The 27,018-nt window shown below is 40.9% G+C and overlaps 1 protein-coding gene across 2 annotated transcripts in view; it reads left to right on the top strand.

Annotated features, from left to right (window-relative positions):
- The window catches only part of Hnrnpm (heterogeneous nuclear ribonucleoprotein M), a 42,525-nt gene that overhangs the window by 14,589 nt on the left and 918 nt on the right, over window positions 1-27,018 (top strand). Inside the window, exons 3-16 of one of the 2 annotated variants that reach the window (XM_026411796.2) lie at window positions 4,195-4,247; window positions 5,170-5,177; window positions 5,263-5,356; window positions 6,935-6,973; window positions 7,091-7,126; window positions 7,779-7,932; window positions 8,763-8,812; window positions 9,835-9,895; window positions 12,898-12,999; window positions 14,519-14,563; window positions 15,025-15,102; window positions 22,054-22,107; window positions 23,864-24,666; window positions 25,360-25,411. In XM_026411796.2, coding sequence (XP_026267581.1) covers window positions 4,195-4,247; window positions 5,170-5,177; window positions 5,263-5,356; window positions 6,935-6,973; window positions 7,091-7,126; window positions 7,779-7,932; window positions 8,763-8,812; window positions 9,835-9,895; window positions 12,898-12,999; window positions 14,519-14,563; window positions 15,025-15,102; window positions 22,054-22,107; window positions 23,864-24,666; window positions 25,360-25,411 — 1,629 coding nt within the window. Of the gene's footprint in view, window positions 1-4,194; window positions 4,248-5,169; window positions 5,178-5,262; window positions 5,357-6,934; window positions 7,127-7,778; window positions 7,933-8,762; window positions 8,813-9,834; window positions 9,896-12,897; window positions 13,000-14,518; window positions 14,564-15,024; window positions 15,103-22,053; window positions 22,108-23,863; window positions 24,667-25,359; window positions 25,412-27,018 lie in introns of both variants that reach the window. The other variant, XM_026411793.2, reaches the window with a different exon arrangement.

Below are 27,018 nucleotides of genomic sequence, written 5' to 3'. Positions count from 1 at the left end.
GATGAAACAAAGGGGAGGTTTCTATTGTCTTTCCTTTGGACCATGCATATATATTTTTTTAATATATATTTTTTTAGTTTTAGATGGACACAATATCCTTATATTTTATTTTTATGTGGTGCTGAAAGTCGAACCCAGCACCTCATGCATGCTAGGCGAGCGCGCTACCACTTGAGCCACATCTACAGCCCCCATGCGTATTTTTAATGCAGATATTGTGGAACAAATGGCTGCTGTGAACACTGGAGTTGCTGGATTGAAAAATAATTGAGAACCAACCAGTGTTATATGAAATTTGAATTGGAGTTTGCCAGACTATCTTTGAAAGTGCCTTTAACAGTCCACAGCTACCCAGTTACATCATGACTGATAATGGAATACATGACTTAAAGCATTTAACCATAAGGACTGGGCAGAAAACAATCAAGATTTCTGAGAGCAAAAAATGATCTTAGGCACTTTAAACTTAATGTTGTGTTAAGTTAGTGGGATCCTTTGTGGATAAAGGAAGGCCCAGTCTGGGCTGCTTGTTTTCCTGTCCTAACCAGAGAGCCTCTAGGTGGGGCAGCTGCATCTCAAGTAGTGCTGAGCTGCACCAACCCTGAGTAAATACAGAGCCCAGTTTGAGGAAGAAAGGAAGGTCAATGATGTAGTTTACTCTCAGATCAATCCCAAGTTTAGCAGCAGTCAATTTAACTTATGTAAGCAAAGATTTCTTTAAGCACTTAATCCTTCTGTTATTACGTACTGCATCACTTTAAGTAAATTTCAGATTCTAGCTGACAATAAAACTGAGGCCCAGAGGGCAAATGTAGTCTAATAGAAAGACTGGCTCCTAAAGGTAATCTCCTTTTTTAGGTCTATGAGGCAGAACTTCATTTTCAGTTTAAATAAAATCCTTACCCAGCCTACATGCTTCTTCATATTTTCCTCTGTTGGAAATTCAGCCTGCACTTCAGAAAGGCCCATTATGCTAAAGCATTCATTTGTATGAATACTGAAGTTGATCTCCAGCAGCGCAGCCTGTGTGGCTTACTTTGTTCTTCGGCCTAGTTAGAGGTCATACTCTTCTATTATTACCATGAATTGGGAACAAGTATGGGCTTAGTCATCTTCTGACTTATAATAAGTCAAGAAGTAATTGTGTAGAATAATTATTTTGCTATGTTTCAGATTCTTTGTTATATCAAAGAAAAGCTTTTCAAAATAAAATGTGCATTTTATTCTCACTTAGTGTGACTACATGAGAGTTGTCCACTATTAAGGAAAGGAAGTTTGACAACATGCCTCTGCCTTGGGGATCAGGGTGCAACTTAGTGGTAGAGTAGGTGCTTAGTATGTATGAGGCTGTGGGCTTTATCACTAGCACCAAGTAAAACAAAGATGGAGAAGGCCTTACCACATATATGAATTCTCTTCAGTGAAGTTTTTGGCCTCTGTATTTCTTCTATTATTTATCTCTTTCAGATTTGAGCAATAAATGGGAGCACAAAAACAAATGCTCATTATGATAAAAATTTGTACAAGAGTGAATCACAGTAGTTGAGTTTATTTTGGGTTGCTCATCTACTTATGATGCATCTCATTTTGGGGGCAGTACTTTTATAAACCACTTAAATGTTGGTTAAAATGGTTTATTGGGGCATTTTTTAATGAAGGTAGAGGTTGACATTTGGCGTTGAAATTTTGTCTTAGTTTTTTCATTTAGATGTTTTTGGTGTTTGCAGTTGCAATTGAATTTGTCTTAGCAGCCTATTCTCAACTATCATGGATTCCATCCATATTCAGAAGGGGAGGGGAGCAGCAGTTTCCTCTTTTATAACTTCAAGTTCCACTTCTGTGAGATTGGTGCTACTACCTGTCTGTGTGATCTGCTCTGAATGGTTCACTCTTTTAAAACTTCATGTCATGGAATGGACCAGAATATGCCTTTAAATTCTTGTGGATAGTTGTATTAAAGGAGTCTTTTGAGTATTGTAGTGCTAAAAGACAAGTGGTCTTTTAAAGGCTTCATGATTATCTTCCTGTAGGGGGAACTATGATTTGGAAACAATTACAGATCTCAAAAGGCTGAACTGATGAAAGTCTCTCAGGCTAGGGATTGGAATGTTAAGAATTTGGAACATGGTTATTACTACTGATGTTCAAGGACAGTACTAATGCTGGAGCCACAGCTGTACCATATGGAGGAAAAAAAGTAAATTTTTAGTGCAAAGGATTAAAAGTTGGGTGTGTGCTATCACTACAATGTTAAGTGGAAAAAGTTGTAATTTCTAAACCTGTTATTTTGTTAAAATGATTATGACTGCAGAAAAAAAGTTTGGTTTGGACTTGATTGTTTTCTAGGTTGTAATAACAACTTTTTGATAAAAGTGTCTTTATGGACACAGGCTGGGAACTTCAAATGCAGCAGTATTTGAGTTCTGATAACATGGTTATAGCTGTCTTGAATTAGATGTTGTGATTTTTTTTTTTAAGGTTATTAGGTGGTAGTCTTAGCTGGTAGGAAATAAACCTGGGGTATCTCTTTACTGTTTTGACACTAGTTGGCATTTTCATCAAAGTGGAAGCAAGGGCTCTTGGTCCTTGAATGACTGCTACTGTTGAAACAGATGGCTAACATGGCCTCAGGAATGGCCACACCATTTTTGGAACTGCTTTACTTATAAGTTTAAAATAAAGCCAGGATATAGGACTATCCTTTGGCTGTGATCGGTTTTTAATTGCCCATTGGAGTATAAACTCCAAAAGTTAACTATATTGGTCCCACCTATTTCTTCATTTCTTTGCACTGATTCGCCTTCCTTTTTTGTGCAAAGTGCTAGTTTTATAGTATTTCAGGAAAGGACAAGGAAAGAGGCTGTAGACTTAAACTTTGAACACTGCCACCTCGCCTTAAACCATGTTGCAAATCCATAAGTAAATATGCCCTTCAAAATGTTAATTTTATTTTTGAAATAATTTTGCTTTTCAATAAAATCTTTCCTTGCTATAGTAATGTGAAATCTTTTATAATTTCAATGTCCTTTGAACAAAGGAGTTGGAATAGTCTGGACCTTTCAAGGGCACTGAGTGGGTTAATTTTACCCTTGTACTGCTAAATGAACTGAAGTGAATTGGAGAATGCTTTTACATCAAAAATCCTTAAGAAAAGATTTCTGAGAGCAAAAGCCCTTTCTTAACTTTGAAGAGCCTGCTTAGAGATTGTTTCTCCAAGTTAAAGCTTTAGATTTGTTTTTGTGTGCCATCTTTAAGTTCAGTAGCCATTTTGGTGGTTTTCTTGATGGATTCTAATATCTGGTCATGGTGGTCATGAATTGGCAATCCAAACCTTAAGGAAAATCTGCCGAAACTTTTGAAATGCTTTGATCTTTTACCCTTTGTGTAGCTTAGAATTATGAATCTGTTTAACTGTTTAGTTGCCAACTGAGCCCTAAATTTGAATTTGTGTCCTTTCATTGGGAGGTTTAGAAAGCAGCAAGATTAAAGCCTGACTTAATTCACTGAAGAGAATCCAGATGCTGCTCTTTATTTTACGATTGTATATTCTAAATTGTGGGGCCTAGCGTTGTGTATAGGACCAGCTACAGAATTGGTGGGGCCCGATGCAAAATGAAAATGAGAGGCCTCTTGTTAACAAATTAATTATATCATGGTAGCTCTGAAAATATTAAAACAAGCATAGGTCTCTGATTACACAGGTTGCCACTCATGAAGCTGACCTTGGGGCTGTGTGTGTGTGTGTCTTTGAGCGTTCTTGTATATACAGCATTTGAGCTCAGTGCAGTGGCATTGCAACCTGTGGATTGTTTATCTGCTTTCACTAGTAAGAGTGTATGTATAAAACTTCCTCTCTCCCCCCAAAAAGTTAATCATGCAGACTTCTTTCCTATAGATTTGGATTGCCTCTAGTCATGAATGAGTATTCTAGGAAGGGAAATAGATAATTGAAATCTGTGGAAGTAGCTTGTTTGTGGTGGGAGGAAAATCAAGGACATATTGTTAATGAGTTTTCACCTACTTTTACTGCACACCTGTAATGCCTAGTTTGGTGGCTTAGAGAATATGGAGTGTTTCTGGGCTTTCTTATAAGGCAGAGGCTCCATACAAGGTTGCTGATGATTGTTCTAAATTCCCATTGTTTTCTTGGCTTTTCTCCCTTGGTTTATGTGTCGTCTGGAAACTGATTTGTAGTTGGTGAGGTAACATACGTGGAGCTCTTAATGGACGCTGAAGGAAAGTCAAGGGTAAGTGTCTGAGAGAATTTCTTCTGTGGATTTACTACATGACAAATGTAATTGTATGGTGGCGTGGACTCGAATGAAATCAGGAAGGCAGTGAGTGCTCATGTTATAGTAGCTATGTTTGATTTTGCCAACATTCCAGTTGGGTGGGAGGGGGTTTGCAAATGGGAGTCCTGTCCCGCTTTTCCAAATGGCTGGCCAAAGAGCTTTTTGGTATTCTGTTTGGATGCCCAATTTGGATAACTGGGGACCAATAGCAGCATTGTCTCTTTGTTAACAGAGGAATTGGCTGTGTGTGAATTATGCATGGAATTTTAGAGGTGGTATAATTAATGTAAAACGTGTGTTCTTGTCTAGAAAATGTTATTCTTGGTTGTTTGCTGAATTTGAAAGTTGTGTGAACCAAAGATTCCGAAAAGTTGCCTTTGTGCCAGTAAATTGTAAACCAAATACTATAAACCTGAACGTTCCAAATTGGCCTAGTTTAATGAGAACGTAAACTATTTTCTGTTGTGCAATAGAATGGCTTAGAATAATCAAAAGGACGGGCTTAATTTATGGAAGGGACGGATTTAGTAGGAGTATGATAAGGAATTGATTGAGTATAGAGGGAAGCAGATCTAAAGTTTGTGTGATTTCTTGGAGAACCTGAATTTAGGTCTGCTCATTATAACTTCAGCAACTATAGTGCAATGCTGGTAATGTGTAGGAAAAGGAAATATTAAGGAGCTTTTAATAAGGAAGGCTAATAGGCAAGGCATTTCTGTCAGCTTCCCCTTAGACAGGTTAATTTAAAAAAAACTAACTTTGTTACATAAATCATATTTTAAAATTTGTCTATAACTGTCATTGATATTTACTATTTCTTTTTTTTTTTTCTTCGCCTTTCCTTGCTCTTCTGACTGATCTGTGGCTTCATCCAAAGGGATGTGCGTAAGTATTGTCTAGTTACTTATTGGCATTAGATCCTTCCAAGTTGTAGGACTGGTTTCACTTATTTCCTTTTGACTCTTTGTAGCGTTGTTGAATTCAAGATGGAAGAGAGTATGAAAAAAGCTGCTGAAGTTCTAAACAAGCATAGTCTGAGTGGGAGACCACTGAAAGTCAAAGAAGTAAGCTCTTCCCTTTTCCTTTCTTTCTTTGTGCTGGGCATGGAACCCAGGGCCCCGTGGCTTGCTAGGCAAGTGCTCTACCACTTGAGCTACATACACCTCCAGCCTAAAGTAAGCTCTTGATAAGCTGTGGATACCACGTGTAATTTTTGAGTGTCCTGTTTAGAGTGAGAAAACAAGAGTAGTCCTTGACTGCATGTTATAGTGCAGACCAACTTGTTGTTTTAATAAAGAGAGTTAATCACAGCTTCAGCCATCACTCTTATAAGAACTTTGGAATAGCAGCCAAGCAGATCCCAAGTGGCCTAAGCTGACTGCTTTCCTTTGGTGGGGTTGTCTTGGGAACACTCCAGCTTAGTCTTGTTTTTTTAATTGGGCTCATGTAAGAGACTATTACATCTATCAGTCTGAATGCTGTTATACAGCATTCTTCTCCTGCTTCTCCTTTTTTTTCTTCTCTTCCATGTATGGCACCAGAGGTGGAACCCAGGGCCTTGTGCATACTAGGCAGGTGCACTACCACTAAGCAATACCCCTAAATTGCCCTTTCTTTTCCTGTTTTTCTTTTTTTCCTTTTTATTTTCGTTTTTCTTTATTTCTTTGTTGGGGATTGAACCCAGGGTTGCTTTACCACTGAGCTACATCCTAGTTTTTCTTTTTTTTTTTTTTTTTTTTTGAGACAGGACTCAGTTTCTCAGGCTGGCCTTCAACTTGAAAGCCTCCTACCTCAGGCTCCCATGTAGCTGGGATTACAGGTGTGCACCACCACACCTGGCTCCCTTTCTTCTTTTTCTTTTCCCTTTTTTCTTTTTTAAAGTGAGCTTGTCATTATTCAAATCCTCTTTCGTGTCTTACTTTACTAAATGTCTTTCTTTTTTCCTCTAGGAAGAGGTATAGTTCGTTGGTGATTAAATCACCCCATGACTTCTTTTTGCCTCTTGGGAAGGAGGAGCAATATATTAAGAACTCAGGGAGGAAAGCATGGTTGGGTTTTTTTAAGGTCTTTTGTATGTTGATGGTGGAACATAACACAAAGAGTTAAAAAACTGTGTCCATATCAATGCTTCATAAATCTGTTCTGGGTGCTATTAATATGGTTTAAACTTTACATACTGAAGTTCATCACCTAAAGCACTTGAGAGGTGGGGCATCTGGGGATATAGAACTGTACTTTTCAAACTTTTTTTGGGAAAAAAAAATCATTGATAGATTTTGCAGAAATTGCACAAACCCCAAGGAATTAATTAGTAAGAGTCAATCATACTAAGCCCATGAAGATCTTCCTGCAGTCTGGAAGTTCTGCATCAGGTCAGCTAATCATGTCATTTCTGTCTTTTGGTTTTTGTTTAGTTAATTTGAAAGCAGTATTTTCAGTACTGAATTTTGTGCCTTTCTTTCTCTCTTGTTTCCTTAGCTGGAACACTTTATTTAGTTCATTTTAATTTCTTGTTAGTAGGTTTGAGAAATGAATTCCAGCAGCTTTTTAATCTCTTTTGGCAGTCTCAGTTATGGTGTAATCGTCAGTGGTTCTAATCGTCACTGGGTTGGTTCAGTGTAACACTTCTGTGCTTGTTTCAGGATCCTGATGGTGAACATGCCAGGAGAGCAATGCAAAAGGTGATGGCTACGACTGGTGGGATGGGTATGGGACCAGGTGGCCCAGGAATGATTAATATCCCACCCAGTATCCTAAATAATCCTAACATCCCAAATGAGATTATCCATGCATTACAGGCTGGAAGACTTGGAAGCACAGTATTTGTAGCAAATGTAAGTATATGCATACATTATCTAGAGTAAAAAGTGTACAGAATTTTATGAACTCAATCTTTTACTTTATTTAAAAACTTCTTATTTTATTTAAGGACTTTGTACCTTAGTGACCATTGTGTTAAGTCACCAGCTGGACCATGGTCCCATTGGGGCTGAGCTTGCTTAAGTTTGCAGGTGTTTACAAAAGTGGCAGCTGGGTCTGCATTCTTGTTGGGTTTCCTTTGTGCAGTTTCAGTGCAGGGAAGGAGTGAGCCGAGACAGTATACTAACACCTGCCTCTTTGTGTCATGTCTGGGGTGAACAGTGATACCTTTGTCATCTGCAAGGAAAAGTATTAGAAAAAAGTGGATTGTGGGCGGTGGGCAGTGGTCAGCCTTTCTGCGGGGAGGGTTAATATTCAGAAAATAAGTGTTACTTTGGAAAGTATGAGGGAACTTAGGCTATTCCTCCCAAGAAAAGAGATAGTAAATAACATAGTTAAGGCCAAGCTTTGTAATCCTGTTTGAAAAATGGCCAATGCAATCGATTAGTTTTTGTGATATTGTCTGATGCTTGTTTCCAACTAAAACATTTCTCATTCATGTAATAAAAAATGTTCCTTTTTAAGATGTTTATATTGAGGTTTTAACTATCCCCTTCTCTTGATTAGCTGGATTATAAAGTTGGCTGGAAGAAACTGAAGGAAGTTTTTAGTATGGCTGGTGTGGTGGTTCGAGCAGACATTCTGGAGGATAAAGATGGGAAAAGTCGTGGAATAGGCACTGTGACATTTGAACAGTCCATCGAAGCTGTGCAAGCTATATGTATCCTTCTGCAGGAATTCAGCTTATGGTGAACAGGGTGGCCACAGCACCGTTAGGCAGTAAATTATAGTTTTGTGTAAAGAAGAGATAACTGTGTTCATATTTTTCTGTATAACTAGAGGGAATGTATTACTGTGAAATTTTGAAAGTTTTCAGGCTGAATTGGTTCCATAGTGTGTGGATAGAAGAGGAGGTTAGAATGTAAACTGTGTCTGTGAATTTTTTTTTTTTTCTAATGTTTGCTTCTTAGAAGAATCTGGGTTTGAATGGAGATGCCCAGAAAATACACCTCTAGAGAGAGAATGGGGTTTCTATTTATACATAATGTGCTTATAGGACCTTGTCTCTCCAGTGGATAGACATCATTTTGAAAGAGAAACTTCTTCCGGACTCTGGGCTCACCCTAGAGTTACATTTTTAAAAATCATGACAGTAAGTGCCACAGATGATTGCAGTCATTAAACTCAGGCAAGACTGTCACTGAGTATCTCACCCAAAAACCATGGTACTTGAGAAAGGTAGTTCATCTGGCCCATTGGATCCATATAGAAAACTGTGATTACCAAGCTACTTTGGTAAAAAGTGTAAGATTTTGAATGAAGCTTCATACCTAAGGAGTGAGTGAGCCAAAGCTTTAAATTCTTCTTCCCTCAAGCTTTCTTTATTTCTCTTATGCTTACTGTAGAAGCAAATGCTGAAACATAATTAAGAATTGAAATTGCTTGTAAATTCACCACTTATATCAGTAGCAGTGTAGTATTTTTTTCTTTTGTATTTCTCTTGTTGTGCAGTTTTACAATTGTAAGAAATAGCCTTAATTTTAACATCAGCTATGTTTAACGGCCAACTGCTCTTTGATAGACCAATGCACGTCAAAATGGTAAGTTAATAAAATCTTTCTCTAACAATATACTTATTTAAGTCTAGTGAAAATGTGGCATTGAGTGTGCATACAATCCCTGTACTAAACAACAGATTAATTTAAATTTAACAGGGTATATAGTATGTTAAACACATTTATTACAGACAAAAACCCTTTGCTCATGCAGCTCTTGTTTCTGGGTTTTTCTTCTTTCCATAGTTGGCTGTTATTGGCATGTTCAGGAAGTCAGTTGAGTATGCTGAATGAGCAAGTGATCATTTTCAAAGAATGGTTATATATGTGGATTCCTAGTTTTCAAAGTATAATGTTTGATTAACATTGTATTTATGAACATAATTGACTTTGATTCAGACACTTTTTTTTTTTTTTTTTGAGAATTTTAATATTTACTTTTTAGTTTTTGGCGAACACAACATCTTTGTTTGTATGTGGTGCTGAGGATCAAACCCGGGCCACATGCATGCCAGGCGAGTGCGCTACCACTTGAGCCACATCCTCAGCCCTGATTCAGACAGCTTTTAAAGATCTGTTGGAGTATTTAAGTCCTAATAAACATTGGACCTGCTGTGGCAGTGCCAAAGATAATATTTTATTCAATCATGACCAGAATGTGCTGAGGGCAATCTAGTTTAGGACTCAATAGGAAGAAGATAAGGAACTGTAAAACAAAGTTTTAGTTTCTTTAAACGTTTACTTTAGTTTTTTGAATAGATAATGGATTCACAGACTCAAAGGTCAAAAGGCATGAAAAGATTGTATAAGAGTTTCACTTGTATTTCTTGCCCAGGGGCCTGGTCACCCCATCCCTACCTCTAATAATACATTTGTGTGTTTTTATCACACAAGGTGACAGGCATGCTCCCATGTGTCTTTCCACCCTTGCATAGTATTTCATGGCATAAATAAACATACCATAATTTATTTAACCAGTTCTGTGACAACACAAATTGTTTCCTCTTTTGCTGTTGTAAACAGTACTTCAGTGTATACTGAGATATATTAATTTTTCTCTCTTTCAGGATGAAAGGGCCTTACCAAAGGGAGACTTTTTCCCTCCTGAACGTCCACAGCAACTTCCCCGTAAGTATTTCAGTTATACTAATCAGAAAACTATGCTATAGTTACACTTGAACTTGTCAGGTTAGTCTGGAGGTTGACCAGTTCTTTTCTATAGTTTTCAGAGTGAGATATGAGCAGAGAATTCACAACCTAAGAAGGGGCTGTTAGGATGATTTTTGTGGTAAGGCAGGCTGCCAAGATGTAAAAGACAAACGTAGTGGGCATTTTGAAAGTATCCCGCGCAGAATCTGCAAAGGGAATTAAAGTCAGGTTGTACTGAGGGTCAAAATACCATATGGCCCAGCAGTTGACTAAAAAAAGTCAGGATGTGACCTGTTAGATGATAAATATATAAATGAAATATAGTAAATTTATATGTTGAAACATTTGCCATAAAAAGGAAGGGAATACTAATAAGAGCATGGATGAATTTTGATTGCATCTATAGGAAATGCATAGAATAGCAAATTCCATGAAGGCAGGAAGTATATTAGTGGGGCTGGGGCTGGGGAGGATTAAGTGAGGAGTGATTCTTACTGGGGATGGAGTTTCTTTTGGAATGATGAAAATATTTTGAAATTAAATAACAGCCATGGTTGCATAGCTCTGAATATGCCCCAAATCCTTGAATTCTATAGGTGTAAAGATAACCAACCATGTAATTTTTATGAAGAATAAAAAAGTAATTGGCTGTTTGCAACATCTAGGTGAAAATCTGTCTTGTGACAAGGAAGGCAAGTTGATTGGGTGTGGTTGAGTGGTGCTTATCAGCATGGTGTTCTAACAAGTGGGAGTCTGAACACTGACTATAGTGGGAGTGAGGGCTTGTGGCAGCATGAGAACTTGGGGAGTTGGTGGTACAGGCAGGGATATCCTATGGCAAGAAGGTTGGTGGTAGGTATGAGACCTGTGTGCTATGCTAGGGAGGACATTAATCCCACAGGTGGGCAGAGGGCTGTCTGTCTAGAAGGAGTGTCAGTGAGCGCTGCTGGTCTGCAGCAGTAGCTCTAGCCACAGTCCTTTCTGATGGAGATTGAATAGGAGCTTAAATAGAGCGCCAGCTCTCAATAGTGGAACATAATACACTTTTGTGTGTGGGGTTGGGGGCTACTGGGAATTGAACCCAGAGACTGGCTACCACTGAGGTACATCCTCAACTCTTTTTATTTTGAGACAGGGTCTCCCTAAATTGCTAAGGCAGGACTTGAACTTGGAGATCCTCCTGCCTCAGCCTCTTGAGTTGCTGCACCACTACAGCCAGCTAGAGGTAGATCTTGAGCAAAGTTGGTGGCTTAAAGAATAGGAGATTAGGACTGGGGATGTAGCTCTCTGATACTTGCCTAGGAGGCCCTGGGCTACCAAACACACACGAATAAAATATTACCAATAGGGCCGGGGATGTGGCTCAAGCGGTAGCGCGCTCGCCTGGCATGCGTGCGGCCTGGGTTCGATCCTCAGCACCACATACCAACAAAGATGTTGTGTCTGCCGAGAACTAAAAAAAAATATTAAAAAAAATATTACCAATAAAGATTAGGAGATTAGGGTTGGGGGTATACTCGGTGGTAGTGTGCCGAGCATGTGAGGCCCTGAGTTCCGTCCCTAGTACCAAAAGTAAATAGGATATTGGCTTAATCTGTTGAAAGGCACCATTATTTAGAGAGGGACCACATTTCCGTGTCTCAACACATCCACGTCCAAGTAAATGATTACTTGCCGTGCTTCTGTTGACTTTTGTGCCTGGAGGAGGAGGAAGATGAACAGGCACATTGGGCCATAGGGAGCCCATTATTTCTGGCTCTTGGTCTCTAAGCACAGTTCAGATGGTCAGCTTCAAAGCCTAATTGCTTTGGGAATAAGTAAACTTGGTGATTTCTTGCTGTTGTTGCTATGCAATTAAAAACAAGGATGTTAATCAGATTAAATGCCTGGGAACTTGTGGAAGGTGTTTTTTTTTTTTCCCCTTAATCTCAGTTTAAGCCTCACACTGTGGTTATGCAGTGCATTATATAGGTATCAGTTCTTTTGACTGTTTCCATAGATCACTCTGTATTCTTTGTGTCCTTGTTTGTGCTTGTGGGGCATGGAGCTGAGGGTAGATTAGATTGCATATCGAGTTCGGAAGCTTAGTGGGCAGGGAGATAGGTTTCTTGAATATATTAGCCTCATTGTTATTAAACTATCCAGGGTCATAGTGTGGCACAGTGTGTAAATTGGTTTTCTCATGAGAGTTCTTTGGGCTGCCAGGTCAGGAGGCAAGTGTTGGCACCAATATTTGTGCTGCTTGCCACCTGGTTTCTTGAGTTACTTTTTAAATTTAATTTTTGGTATTGGGGATTGAACGTGGGGCACATGCATGCTCTATCACTGAGCTACATTCCTAGCCTTTTTATTTTATTTTGAGACAGTGCCTTGCTAAGTTGTTTAGATTGGTCTCAGACTTGTGGTCCTCCTTCCTCAGTCCCCAAGTAACTGAGATTACAGGCATACCCCACTGCACCTAGTTTGAGTCACTTTTTTTGATGAAACTCTTCTCAACTCATGGTGTAGGCAAACAAATAGGTGCTCAAGATTCTTACTGTATATTGTTAATTGCTCCTGGCAGCTTTGAAGTAAAATTGATTTTTTTTAGCTGCTTTTGTCATGTAGTACACACCATATACTCCAGTCTGATCACATATAAATAGCTATGTATTAATAAAGGGCAGTACTTGTTAGTCATATTGGTGTACACTTGAAACACCAGCAATTCATGGAGCTGAGGCAGTAGGGTCACAAGTTCTAGGCCAGCCTGGAACTTAGCAAGAAGGGGGGTAGCCCAGTGGTGGAGCATCCCTAGGTTCAGTTACCAGTACTGCAAAATAAAAGGGAGTGTACCAGTATTGAAGTCTGAATCAAGTATTGAATTTGCTTGGGGTCAGGGGAGGGAACGGGGCAGCTATAACACACAGACTCTTGTCTTTGAGGGTCAAGTTCTGCTAAGAAGGGTAATGTATGCTTCTGACTTTCTTTTTTCCTTCCAGATGGACTTGGTGGTATTGGCATGGGGTTAGGACCAGGAGGGCAGCCTATTGATGCCAATCACCTGAACAAAGGCATTGGAATGGGAAACATAGGGCCTGCAGGTGAGAATTACAGTGTACCTTGATTGGGGATTTTGGGGGGAAAGTTAAAATTATTGAAGTTAATTATTTGGATAAGTATTTCGAATGGAATAAAGATTTAATCAGGACAAGATTCCCTCGTTGTTATATCTAAGCTTTTTAAAAAATATTTTGTAGTTATACATGGACACAATATTTTATTAATTTTTATGTGGTGCTGAGGATCAAACCCAGTGCCTCACATGTGCAAGGCAGGCACTCAGCCACTGAGCCACAACTCCAGCCCCTCTAAGCTTTGTTTTGATAAGTAATATTGATAAGCAGTGTTTTTTTTTTTAATGAGTTGACTCCTTTTATCCTCATAATGACTTTCTGAGCTGAGATAGTTATGCCATTTGATAAAAGGAGGCAAGTCAGAGAGTTAATTGGTCTTGCCCAAGGTCACACTGTCAATGACAGACTGCATTTCTCCTGACAATGGGACCATAGCACTGCTTTGAAACCCTGTTAAGTTTGATACCAGACCATCCTGGGCTCTCGCCTGATGTTGGAATGGCTTCTTCTAGAAGTAGGAACACTGAGAGATGCAAGAAGGTGTGGAGGGCTTCCCTGTATAACATAGCTGTCACAGGTCACAAGGAAGGATGAATGTTTATCTTTTTTTTTTTTTCCCCAAACACAATACCTTTATTTGTTATTTGTTTATGTGGTGCTGGGGATCGAACCCAGTACTTCACACATGCTAGGCAAGCGCTCTACCACTGAGCCACAACTCCAGCCCTGTTCAAGAAGACAGGGAACAGCTAATGAATTGTAAAAGCTTGGACTTGTAGAATAAACTTTGCTGAATAGCATTTTTATTTTGGTACAAGGCATTTCTTTATGCTTTTAAGGAATATTTCATTTTTATAATCCCAGACTTCAGTTTTTCTTTTTTTCTTTTTTAAATTTAAATTGTGATACAGGTGCCTCATCACCATCATTTTTTTGCATATCCCTGGTCTTTGTTCCAGAGTCAGCTCTGAAATAAACCTGAAATGTATGTTGAGCAGTCACAACCTGAAGTGACTCTGCCACCTAATCTACACATGTATATATATACTTCCTTGTCCGGCACTAAAAAACAGTGAATGCAGGAGGAAGCCTCAATGTTTAGAAACTATTTTAAGGATTTTACCTTTAACAGGGATTTTAGGAAAAGTTCACTTCTGTTCCATTAAATAAAATTCTAAAAAGTGAATGTTTCATAATCTGTCTGGTAATTATATTCCATATTTAATACTATCCAATTTGGTCAATAAAACTGTGTAGAATTTTAACTGCCATAATGATTCTTTGGATAAAAGGCTTAGAAAAATTTGCTTGGGATATGATTTTTGGCAACTGAAATGGTAGGGTGTCTCCCCACCCCCCGCCTTTTGACAAAAAATATTCATCATCAGAAATATTTTTGTTTATTGGTTTGGAATTTTGTGTTTTGTAAGTTTAAACACTACTGCTTTGACATAATTTTAGTTTGCATTGACTTTTTCTTTTTAAGGAATGGGAATGGAAGGCATAGGATTTGGAATAAATAAAATGGGAGGTAAGAAATTTAAAACGAAGTACAAATATAATTACTTTTAGGTATGGTCCCCCCCCCCTTTTCTTTCTTGTCTTTTAAACCCTGCATGAAATTCTCACTTTGTTTCCAAAAGTTTTGAGTCTACAAATTACTTTTCTTAGCTGCCCATTATTTTCAGTGGTTGTTGTTGGCTTTTGGTTCTGGCTTTCTCACTAGTTAGCTCTGTGACCTTGGGCAACTCACTTCATCTCTCTGGACCTCTTTTTGCTTGTGTATTCATTGAGGGGGTTGGATCAGGTTTTTTTTCTGAGGATGGTGATTTTTAAACAAGGGAACCAGTATTTTTTGTTTTTCAAAAGCCCTTTAACTTGGTAAGTTCTTGGTAGAGAATGCCTAAGGTGAAACGTGAAAAACCTTTCCTTTCCCTGATCAGTCTCTTCAGTCTCCTTGGGATGGCACTGAAATGCAGATCTCTCTTGCAGGCATGGAGGGACCCTTTGGTGGTGGTATGGAAAACATGGGGCGATTTGGATCTGGGATGAACATGGGCCGAATAAATGGTAAGATTTATATATTTCTTCCTCCTTAACACCTGCCCTTTGCTGACTGAAGCTCTCAGGTGACCTTTAGGCTGCAGGCCCACTTTCAGTGACATCCCACTTCTGTTTTTCTGCTGAATCCCGTTGTCTTGAGATTGCCTTAAATATTTCAATAGGTAGACTTAGTTGGACTTAATAATAGGATTACTTTGTTTAGTCACGCTTAAATTGTCCCGTGTTTCTAAGTCTTCTTAGTAATTATTCAGTAAAAATTTAGTAAAAATTATTTAGTAAAAATTTAAAAACTTTCATTTTGCCTTGAGCACTTAAGCATGTAGACATCTGTGGTTGTGTTTTGCACACCTTAAAAATGGTCTCCAAGACAAAGGAGTCTTTGAAGTTTTTGATCAAGTTCTTCTCAGGAGTACTGGGATGGGTAGTTCTTGACAATTTGCCCTGATGATTCCATGTTGTGGACAGAGATTCACATTATAAAAACCATAGATTCCTTTAATTTATCATTTACATAACACAGATTCTCATTTGTTGTCATTCAGATTTTAGAGCCCTCCTCTTAATGGCTTTATAATGGTGATGATGATTATAATAATGTGTTCTAATAGTTCTTGCAAGAACCACATGACACGTGGCTACTGTTTTCCCCATTCATCAAAAACTGGGGCACAGAGAGTGGCTTGCCTAAGGTTATGTGGCTAGTAAATGCCAGGATGTGAATGAACCCAGGCTGGCTCCAGAGCCTGGCTCTTCATCATGCCTCAGTCCTGCCTTTTGGAACTGCCTCCAGCACAGCGTTATCTCTAGGGCTGAGAAACCAGAATTGAAGCTGTCTCTATGCTGGTTTACTCTGTGATCCTCATTTGCTGGAAAGCTGCTTTTATACATAACATTTATTGGAAGGGAAAGTAACTGAGAATTTAGGTTTAGGTTTAAATGTTTGCTGGTCTGTGAAAATAGTAAAGAGCAAGTGTCTTACTAGAGTAGACAGTCAAACTTGAAGGGAGGAGATATTCCTGATGAACAAACCAGACTACCCTTCTTCCAGAGCATAGGAAACTATGGGAAGGGTTTGCCGCCTTCTTGGGTGCCTTGTTTTAGAAGATGGTGGAAAGATCATCACCAAGGACAGAGGTCTGTGTTTCCAGTGTGCTTTAAGGTTTGCCTGTTGTTTGTGTGTGGAGGATTTTAATAAAAAGTAAAAATTTGGAAAGTCCGATTTGATAAAATGTTGACTCAGAACCTATTAGTCATTAGAAATAAGTTTGTTTGTTGTTCTGGGAAGTGGAGTTGTACAGCTTTGAAGTTGATGAGAACAGGAGTAGGACAGCCCTGGAACCTCTGCTGAGTTTGTGACTTAAGTCTTATGTAAGCTAAGCTAGCAGGTGTAATCCATCAGTTAAGAATTCTGAGCCTGGTCATAAAAGATTCAAAGGATTCTGTGAGAACTAAAAATGGAGCCTGTGTTCTTAGACTTTGCCCTTAGATGTAGATATTTGGTGTCCTCCCTCTTTGTCCTCTGCAGTAGAGAATAGGGACTTCCTTATACTGGATTTGGGTTCTAAGATTTGGGTGAAATAGAACCCTTGGGTACTATGTCAAAGGAAAATTTAAAATCACACTCTGAAAAATTTAAAGCTGTTTTGAATTTAAATTGTTTAGTTGATGATGGTGATAATGCGTTTATTGTGGTTCCAGGTGCTGACATTAGACTGAATTATGGGACTTTTTCAGGGCCAGTGAATTAATATAGGTCTAATTTTGATAGAATGGCTCTGAAAAGTAAATGACTGTCAGTTATCAAATGTAGATTTTTATTGCAATATTTGACAGTGAAATTCTCTCAAATTCCCCTGCCCAATTTGCTCCCAAATTGAAGTTCTCACAGGATTCCCTGTCAGCATTTGGGAAAATGGTTTCCAAGGTCTTTGCCAATGCATTAAGACCTGCATATGACTTTTCCTTATCTGAGGAGGGGGATTGCAGCCTTCACAGGCTTATCAAAGGGGTTAAAGGAGAGCATCAGTTCCCCAATTATGATGCCATTTATGATTTCATTTTGGTTGTTCTTTTGAGCCACTTCTGCCCACCACCCTCAGACTTGCACGAGTGAGATAACATTTTGAGCAGATAGCACACCACTAATCTAGGGTTTTACTTTGAGTTTATTTCAAACTATGCTTAAGTCAGGCTGGGCACAGTGGCACACACCTGTAATCTCAGCGGCTCAGGAAGCTGAGATAGGAGGATTACGAGTTCAAAGCCAACCTCAGCAACAGTAAGGCACTGAGCATCTCAGTGTGACTGTGTCTCTAAATAAAATACAAAATAGGGCTGGTGCCACTGAGTTCAATCCCTAGGACCAATAAAAAATGAAACAAACAAAAAATATGCTAAAGTTGACCAATGCCAGAGGTCTTCTTACTTTATAATGCTGGTTTGAGCCTGCTTCCATATCTCTATAAAGTGCTGCTCCTTGAAAGGGTAGGGATACGGGCTACTTATAAACATTTTTTTGTAGTTGTATAATAAAATGTGTCCTGTGTACCTAATACTTATAAAGAGTGAGATTGATAATACTAGATTATTGAAGGACCTTTCAGTATGGGAGGGAGACATGGTGTGATGCATTATGAATCTTGGATGAGATGACTGTACTTTAAAGAAATAGCTAATACTAGGAGTCACAAAAGGCTTACTCAAGCATCTGTCAGTTGTGGTGGGCCATTTTCCCAGGAAAGATCAGAGCTTTGTTTTTAAAGGGCATTAAAACATCAGAAGCACAGTGTGGTGGCATACATCTATAATCCCAGCAACTTTGGTGGCTCAGGTAGGAGGGTTGCAAGTTCAAAGCCAGCCTCAGCAACCTAGGGAGACCCTGTCTAAAAATAAAAAGTACTGGGAATGTACTTTAGTGAAAAAGCACCCTGATTTCAATCCCCCAAACACCCTCTGATCAAAAAGAAGAGAAGTTGTCCAAATCCAATTTTGTAGATGGGACCAGTGCACTAGTCAGTGGAGAAATGTTATATGCATGCATATTTCTTTCTTCTGCTTGGGTGTACTTTTTTTTTTTTTTTTTTAAGTTGGACACAATATTTTTATGTGGTGTTGAGGATCGAACCCAGGGCCTTGCATATACTAGGAAGCGCTCTACCGCTGAGCCACAACCCCAGCTCCAAAGTGTCCTTTTTGTGTTATAGCAACCTTCCATCCACCCTCACTAGGCAGGTAATTCAGGAGCCAAGGTGGTTGTGAGGATTATTCAATACAACAGTAGTTCCAGGCAGTTAAGTGCCCAGTAGGTGTTGTTACTGTTACCAGCAGAGTCCTCTTTAACTCCGTATGCACTGTAGGTGAACACTGCAGGTAACCTACTAAGTATTGTGGTAGTATGTGGTGTACCTGTTGTGTGGTTGTAATAGACATTGTAGATACATCCTTTTCTAGAATTTGTGACTTTGATTTTTTAAAGAATCAAGGGTGAATGATGGTTTCCTGTAGAATAGTTACATAGGTCAACTTGGTAGTGGCTGTTATGTTTATAATTCTTGTTTAGTTTTTAATGTCTGAAACATAATGTTTATTTCTGGAAAGGCCTAGGGTAAAATATATGTGAATGTGTATGTATATGTATATATTCCCCCCCCCCACACACACACACACAGTTGGCGGGTGGTTTAGATGGAGGATTTGAAAGAAACTTTGCCAGAAACAAGATGGGAATGTCTCCAAGCTTTGGAGAGCAAATGGTTAGATCCTTGGCAGAGGGATGGTTAGGATGGCCCCGTGGATCCCCATGTGGGTGAAGTCCACTACCTGGACTGACAGGCTGCTAAGGCTCAGCCTGGTGTTGGGGCTTCTTTCTAAGGCAAAGTCTGCTGGCTTTCCTTAGGCTTTTAAAATAGTCATATGCTTATCAAGAGGATTAAAGGAGAGTGAGGGCTCCGTGGTGATTGACAATATGGGATTTCTGGTTAGGAGTAGTACCATTTTTCTAGTAGTCTTTCAAATGGCTTAAAAAAATTGGCATAAGGTTTTTGCATGTTTTGGGAATTAGAACTGCCTCTTGCATCTCTTGCTGCATAACTCTGTTAACACTTTCACTCTGGTAGAGTTTTGGAGGCTCTGCTAAGTGGACAGTAGTCTTTCTCCTCCATGGTTTGTGGCAGGTGTCCCATTTAACAGAATTTAGTCTTGCGCGCTTGCTGATGTAAGTCTAGCATCTCAACTCTTCAGGTTGTTATTAGGCCTTCTGTCCTCCATGTTTTTTTTTAAGTTTAACTACTGAAACTGTTTCCTACAGAGTAGTCTATTGTTTGGTATATCCTTGTTTCTCTTTTTTCCCTTACCATGGTTAGGTAACTTGAATGGTTTTCTTTGATTTTACTAGGCTGATAGTGAAAATTTACTTCTGGGCTTGCTTGGTCTGCCTACCTATATCTTTATCTTAGATTTAATAAACCTTTAGAATTTTGAAGGGTGAGTTCATATTTGTATGTGACTAGGGTAGGTATTCTCTTGCCATTACTGGCCTCATTTTCATGTCCTGAAATAGTAGGTTATTTTAAAAAATATTTTAAGACTTAGCATAATTTGGCTTCAAATATCAGTTTGGGGATGCCGCTGGCAAAGACCAACAAGACGATATGTGACTTTACACCTATAGTCACTTTTTCTTGTTCCTAGCCTTTAATCATGGCCAGTCTGTGACTCTGATATACCTCTGTGATGAACAGCTTGGCCTCATTCCTCTTCCTACAGGGGTATTCCTCTTCCTACAGGGCAACAGGGAGCTCTTACTGCCTGAACCTGAACAGAAATATCATCCGCAGGGTTTCCTGTCCTGCTGTTTTGGCACCTTTTTAAAGATTGGGACTGTGTAGTCTCTGTCCTGGAATTCCCTGGTATTACTTGTGATCAGACCCAAGGGAGTAAAATAGTCTTTGTCCCAAATAAAATATTTAAATTGGGTTTTCAGAGTATTTACCTGGGTTTTTGTTTGTTTGTTTAATTCTTTGTGTCCTTTTTTGTAGCACTCTTCTGCTCAGTGTGCTTTCTCATATCATATTAGTAGATCTTTGCACTTTGAACAAACGAGTGTACTTGGTGCTTCAATGCTATAGATAGATCTGTGGTCCTTGACCTTGAAAGGATATGTTGCAGTCAAAGAGATGATACTCAGTAGTGGCCCAAGATAACACCAGAGGTTAATACTTGGCAGTGGGCTAGTGAGGAGAACTGTGTGAGGTCCTCAGGCAGTCATATGAATAGCATGTGAAATATGTTAGAACTTAAAAAGGCACCTCTCTGGATAGCTACTGGACATCCTGTGTTCAGAGCAATAGTATAGGAAGATAGTGCAGGAGGTGCAGTTGCAGCTGGAGGGCTGAGGGTCTGGTTGTGTTTGGCATAGTCCGTATATTGGCAGACAGGTTAGACAGTGTCAGTACAGAGGCTTGGAAGTGAGGGTCTAGTGGTCAAGGAAGACTGGAGAGAGAACAGTGTCAAACTGGGTAGGAGTCAGTACAGGGAAGGTCTGTGAATACCCATGGAAAGAATTCGGCTTTTCAAATACATGGTGCATCAACTCAGTGTTCTTGCAGGGAATTGTTTGTTCTAGGGGCTGTGATCGGAAAGCATAGTGAATCTTGGCATGGCAAGCTGACCAGGATCTCTGGTGTCATGGAAGAATAAGCCCCGTGTTTGCTGGCAGGCAGGAAGTCCGTTATTTCTTGGTGTGCTTTCCTACCTCCTTCCTCTAGTGGTTAGTTGGAGTACAAGAACAGCCATGGGGTAGGTTTTAACTGCTTATGAGTTTTTTTGGTGTGGGATTGGATGGGGGGCTACTGGGGATCGAACCCAGGGTCACTTAACCACTGAGCCACATTCCCAGCCCTTTTCATTTTTTATTTTGAGACAGGGTCTAAGTTGTTTAGGGCCTTACTGAGTTGGTAAGGTTGGCCTTGAACTTGAGATCCTCCTGCCTCAGTCTCCCAAGTTGCTGTGTTTACATACATGCACCACACCTTCCAGCCACCTTTGTGGTTTTTGATGATAATGAGATGTATTTTGAGGCTGTTGTCCAAGTTGCTAATTTTCTTCAGGACCAGAGAAGTTGGTTTCATTTTCTCCCACATACAAAAGACTGAAGAGAAACTTTAAAAGGTGACACTAATGACAACATTAGGCTAAACTGAAGGATGTTTGGATGAGCTGTTGGTCAGCAAGCAGCAGTGCTTTTTGTTTGGGACAATTGGGGGTGTGTGTATGAGTGTGCATATGTATGTGTATGTATTTTCTTTAAGTTTTGTCTGTTGCTAATTCACCATCTCATCCAGCTCACGCTCACTTCAGGTGGGGCTGGCACAGTCAGGTTGCTGTAGTATTTTTATGCTAAGCATGAAATTATGTAGTATGCTCAAGCACTGTTGGTTTTCACCTTTTAGGTAGTAAGTATAACTTTGGTTTTTATTTGATCTATAATAATGAATGCAGGCTTCAAACTTCTGAGTAGTTCCAGAGAGGCCTTAGTTTTTCTGCTTGGGTGAAATGGGGAAGCCTAATTGCTGAGAGTCTAGACCAGCTTTAGAAAACTGTACTGTATTGAGCAAGGACCAAGGGCCCCGTTCTTGCTTTGACTTTCTGAGTTCAGCTCCCAGATGCATACAGTTCCTCGCTCTGCTGGACGCATTTGCAGGTGACCTTGTGAACTGGGCCTCAGACTCTGGAGCCACATGGGATGCTAGCATTGTGACCCATCATCAAGGGTGCTTCAGTTTCCTATAAAATGATCATGTCTGTTATATGTATTTCTCAAACCCCTTAACCTTTTTCCTTTTTCTTTCTTTTAAGATTTTTTTACTAGAAGTATTTCTACTCTGAGATCTGTTAAGAGCAAGTTTCTATTGCCATAGAGAAATTTGGCTAATTATTTTTTCTTCCTGATTTCCTTAGAAATCCTAAGTAATGCACTGAAGAGAGGAGAGATCATTGCAAAGCAGGGAGGAGGTAGGAAACGCTTAGTTTGATGTTTTGATTTTTAGAACAGGTTGCTACCGTGGGGGACAGCAGAGCATAGTGGGCTCTGACACAGACTGCCCAGGGTGGGGTGTCTAGTTCTGCCTCTTCTAGCTATGTGACATGTGGCAAGTTACTTAACCTCTCTGTTTTCGTATTACCTTGTAATATGGGGATGCAGTAGTACCTACCTCAGAGGGTTGTTGGGAAGAGTAATTGAGCCAATGCATATAAAAAAGTACTTAAATGAGTGCAATGTGTGTTAGCCATTGTTATTACAATACTGATATTTGAGGATTTTGTTTTCTTTTATCTGACTGTAAAAGTACATCAGCTAATATACAACAAATGCTTACTAAAATGTGTGCATGCACTCATTATAAAAACCTGGAAAATGCCAAAGAAAGTAATTATTATCTGCCGGCCCACCACCTAGTGGTGAGTGCTATAAACATTTTGGTATATACGCTTCCATAGAATACACAGTTTTATGGGCACTTAGAACTAAATGTACTTTTTTTGCCCGATTTTTCCTCAAGGCTCTTGAGGGGTTAGCCATTGCCTTGGATCCCCACTTGTTGGGTATTTCTGTTTGTGTGGGGGGAAGGCTCTACCTGGTGCTGTCTCTTCCTAGTTCTATTGGCATTGGGTGCCACCTCATTTCTGCTGCTACTGGGCAAGCACCTTTTTCTTTTATAAAATGTTAGGATATTAGATAGTTGTTAACCCGTTTCTGTTATGAAAGTCTAATATTCTTAAAGTTGTGCTTATTTTTTTTTGCCATTTGGTGTGCTGCTATTCAGCTAAGGAAACGGGCACAGAGAGGTGGAGTGCCTTGTGCCAGGTCACATTCTTGGTCAGCTATAGAATCAGTTAAAAAAACTGCTGAATTTCTTCTTCCTGAATTTGCATCTTCAGTTGGGTTGCTTGAGTCAGTAACTGGGCTCCCTGTGGTCAACAGACACATGTGGGCAGTATGCAGCTTGGGAGGAACCTGGAGCTCTGCGAAGTGATTGATGGTGGCCTTGGTTCTAGAGCCAGTCTTCCCTGTCCAGAATTGCAAGCTCCATGGACAAGGGTTGCTGTGTACTGACTCTGGATCTATTTCAGAGCCTACCATGCAGTACTGTCATCATTTTCCTTCCAAGGCCAGCAGAATTATAGATAAACTGGTTGGTGATTTCTCTGATAGAAACTAAGGTCCTCCAGGAAATGGCCAGTTGTGTGCATTTGTACACAGAGGATCTCTTGTGGGTATTTTTGTTCGTTTTCCTTATCCCTGTTTGGTTACATGACTATAAGATTGCTTTTCTGTGCCTTGGAAGTGCTAAGGGAATGCAGCCAGATTGGCCACCAGCAGGCAGGTTAGAGGGACAGATTGAGAGAGTATAGAAGTTGTGACTTTGAATGACCTCCACATAACTTCTGTTTGCGTGAATGAGTGTGGGGTTTCGCTTGTCACAGACACTAGCACCTCAGAAACAACTGTGTGGTGTGGGTGTTGTTGTTCTTAAATTTTATTATGGAAATTTCAACTGCAACAGGACAGGAAGAATGATTATAAGGACCCCACATTACCTATTACTTAGTTTTAGTAACTGTTACGATTTGAGGGGTCTTTTAATGTTAAATCACTGAGGGGCTAAATTGCTAATCTGTGGGTGAGCTTGTGAACTGAAGTGCCCAGGCGTGGCATGGTGTACACACAGATACCTGACATCTCCTGTGTTTTGTGTCCCTGTTTAAGGTGGAGGTGGAGGCAGCGTCCCTGGGATCGAAAGGATGGGCCCTGGCATTGACCGCATTGGGGGTGCTGGCATGGAGCGCATGGGCGCAGGCCTGGGCCATGGCATGGATCGAGTGGGCTCCGAAATCGAGCGCATGGGCCTGGTCATGGACCGCATGGGCTCCGTTGAGCGCATGGGCTCTGGCATCGAGCGTATGGGCCCACTGGGCCTCGACCACATGGCCTCCAGCATCGAGCGCATGGGCCAGACCATGGAGCGCATTGGCTCTGGTGTCGAGCGCATGGGTGCCGGCATGGGTTTCGGCCTGGAGCGCATGGCCGCGCCCATCGACCGTGTGGGCCAAACAATTGAGCGCATGGGCTCTGGCGTAGAGCGAATGGGCCCTGCCATCGAGCGCATGGGCCTGAGCATGGAGCGCATGGTGCCCGCAGGTATGGGGGCCGGCCTGGAGCGCATGGGCCCCGTGATGGATCGCATGGCCACTGGCCTGGAGCGAATGGGCGCCAACAACCTGGAGCGTATGGGCCTGGAGCGCATGGGAGCCAACAGTCTAGAGCGCATGGGCCTGGAGAGAATGGGCGCCAACAGTCTGGAGCGCATGGGCCCAGCGATGGGCCCGGCCCTGGGCGCTGGCATTGAGCGCATGGGCCTTGCCATGGGTGGTGGCGGTGGTGCCAGCTTCGATCGTGCCATTGAGATGGAACGTGGCAACTTTGGAGGAAGCTTCGCAGGTTCCTTTGGCGGAGCTGGAGGCCATGCTCCTGGGGTGGCCAGAAAGGCCTGCCAGATATTTGTGAGAAATGTAAGTGGCTCTTCAGGAACTCTTTGGTGTTGTTATACACAGGGGATGATCTCAGTGGACTGACGACTTGTGGGCTGAGGGTAACGGGTATTCCTCTGAAGAGACAATGGACAGCATGGAGAGCACACCTTACTCTTGTCCCCAGAGTCTGGTGCTAATTCATTGTGAAGACTTACAAAGGAACAGTAGTTCTGCAATTGCCTGGGCTTCCTGATGTGTCTGTTGACCAAGCAGACTATGAGCTGAAAGATTTTAGTTTCTGATCCCTAGGCTTGAGGAGCACCAGTGTTTTGGTATAGTGATTCAGAGAGAGGTGGCTATATATTGAATTATTTGTAACGACTCGACCACCTTTAGCCACTGTTGAGTTCTGTAATCTGCTTACACCAGGCTCTGTATGTTCTGCTCCCTGCATGATGTTCCCAGACACTAGAGATAAGGTGACAGGGAGTGAGTAGCTGTGCCACTTCAGAACCTCATTCTAAATAGACTTATTTGTTCTCTGCTGATCAATATCAGTGTGGAGTTTGGCCAGCTTCTCTATGTATATATAGGAGCCTCCTCCCCAGTGATGCAAGTGCTTTACCACTGAGCTGCATCCTTTGTCCCAGGAACCCTCATAGATGATTGTGATGTTTGTGCATTAGGATTTGGTTGAATCACACATTAGTCTACCTTTTTTTCCCCCCTCAGCTCCCATTTGATTTTACATGGAAGATGCTAAAGGACAAATTCAACGAATGTGGTAAGTGTCAGAAAGGCTCTCTAGGTGCTTTCCTGTACCATGGCTATTAGTGGTGCTGTTATGTCAGTAGCATAGCTTCCTTCTAGTCTGCACAGCCACTGCTCATCAGCTCTAGAGGACTGATGGGTCTTGCCATTGTTCTGCTTTTGCAGATACCCAAGCATGTATTGAGTGTCCTGGTATGTGTTTGCCTGTCTCTCTTTCCCCCTCCCTCTCTGTCTGTCTCTTGCTGGGGATTGAACCCAGGGCCTTGGGCATATGAGGCAAGCACTCTATCAACTGAGCTATATTCCCAACCCTGAGCTTTTCTTTTTTTTTTCTTTTTTTTGGCTAACATTTAGAGTACTTGAAAGGTAGTATTTTCCCCTTTTACAGATGAGTCAGGTAAAGCTACCTTCTAAGGTGGCATGACTTGTAAGAGATAAAATTAAATAAAATACACCCAAGACAAGGTTGCTTTCTCTCACAGCAAGCTGGTTTGGTGTGTCAGTAGGTGCCATGGGTCAGGCTTGCAAGATCTAGGCACTTAGCATCTTGTGTGGCAGTAAGTCTCTAGTGGAAATTTCCTAGCATACAAGATGACCCTTCCAGAAGGCCCCCTTTGTGGCTGAAAGAAGTTATCTTCATAGTTTGCTCTTTGGGGTGAGCCCCAGTCTCCATCCACTACCCACCCCTGTCCTTTAAACTAGGTCAGCCTTAAGCCACAAGTTCGATGGCTGCTGGATCAGGGCCTGTTTTGTTTTTCTCATCTCTGGTTTCAGCAGTGGGTCACGACTCACCGTTATTGCTGCTTCTCTCTGGTTCTTTGGGGAAAGCAGTTGAGTCAGAGCCTACTTTCTTGTCCCACCCCCATCCTTGCTTTGCATTTTTCCGCATTGTATCTAGATACTTCAAGAAATCAGATTGGATCATGCCACTCCCCTCACCTCTTAGAAAGTAAAAATTCTTATGAGCCCCTTGATCCCAGCAACTGCCTTCATCTCACTGCTGAACTTACAAATACTCTGCCTCCTGAAGTGCTCTGGTGTGAGCTGTTACAGGCCAGAATCTGTCTTCTGGTGAATTTTCACTGAAAAGCCTTTTTTTTTTTTTTTTTTTTTTTAAATGGTACCCTCGCACTCAACCACTGAGCCATATCCTCAGCCCTTTTATTTTTTTTAGTTATACATGGACACAATATCTTTATTTTGTTTGTTCATTTTTATGTGGTACTGAGGATCAAACCCAGTACCTCACTTGTGTGAGGCAAGCACTCTGCCACTGAGCTACAACCCCAGCCCCCCCAGCACTTTGTTTTATTTAGAGACAGGGTCTCACTGAGTTGCTTAGGGCCTTGCTAAATAGCCAAAGCTGGCTTTGAACTCATGATCCTCCTGCCTCAGCCTCCAGAGCTGCTAGGATTACAGATGTGCAAACAAATGCCACACCTGGCCACTTAAAAGTCTTTTAGAACTTTACTGTGAGAAGCTCCCTGGGATGTTTTCCTTCCCCCGGGTGGATTTGGTGGCTTTAGAATTGTGGGCCCCTAGCACTGACCATAATGTGCTATCTCCTTGGTCCTCATTGGAGTGGACCTTGGCCTCTGGGCTCTTAACCCTCTGTATCTA

This window comes from Urocitellus parryii, chromosome 3 (assembly GCF_045843805.1).
Source record: "Urocitellus parryii isolate mUroPar1 chromosome 3, mUroPar1.hap1, whole genome shotgun sequence".
NCBI classification, from domain to species: domain Eukaryota; kingdom Metazoa; phylum Chordata; class Mammalia; order Rodentia; family Sciuridae; genus Urocitellus; species Urocitellus parryii.
Note: the sequence above shows the minus strand (reverse complement) of the source record. Positions and strands in the feature narration are given on the sequence as shown.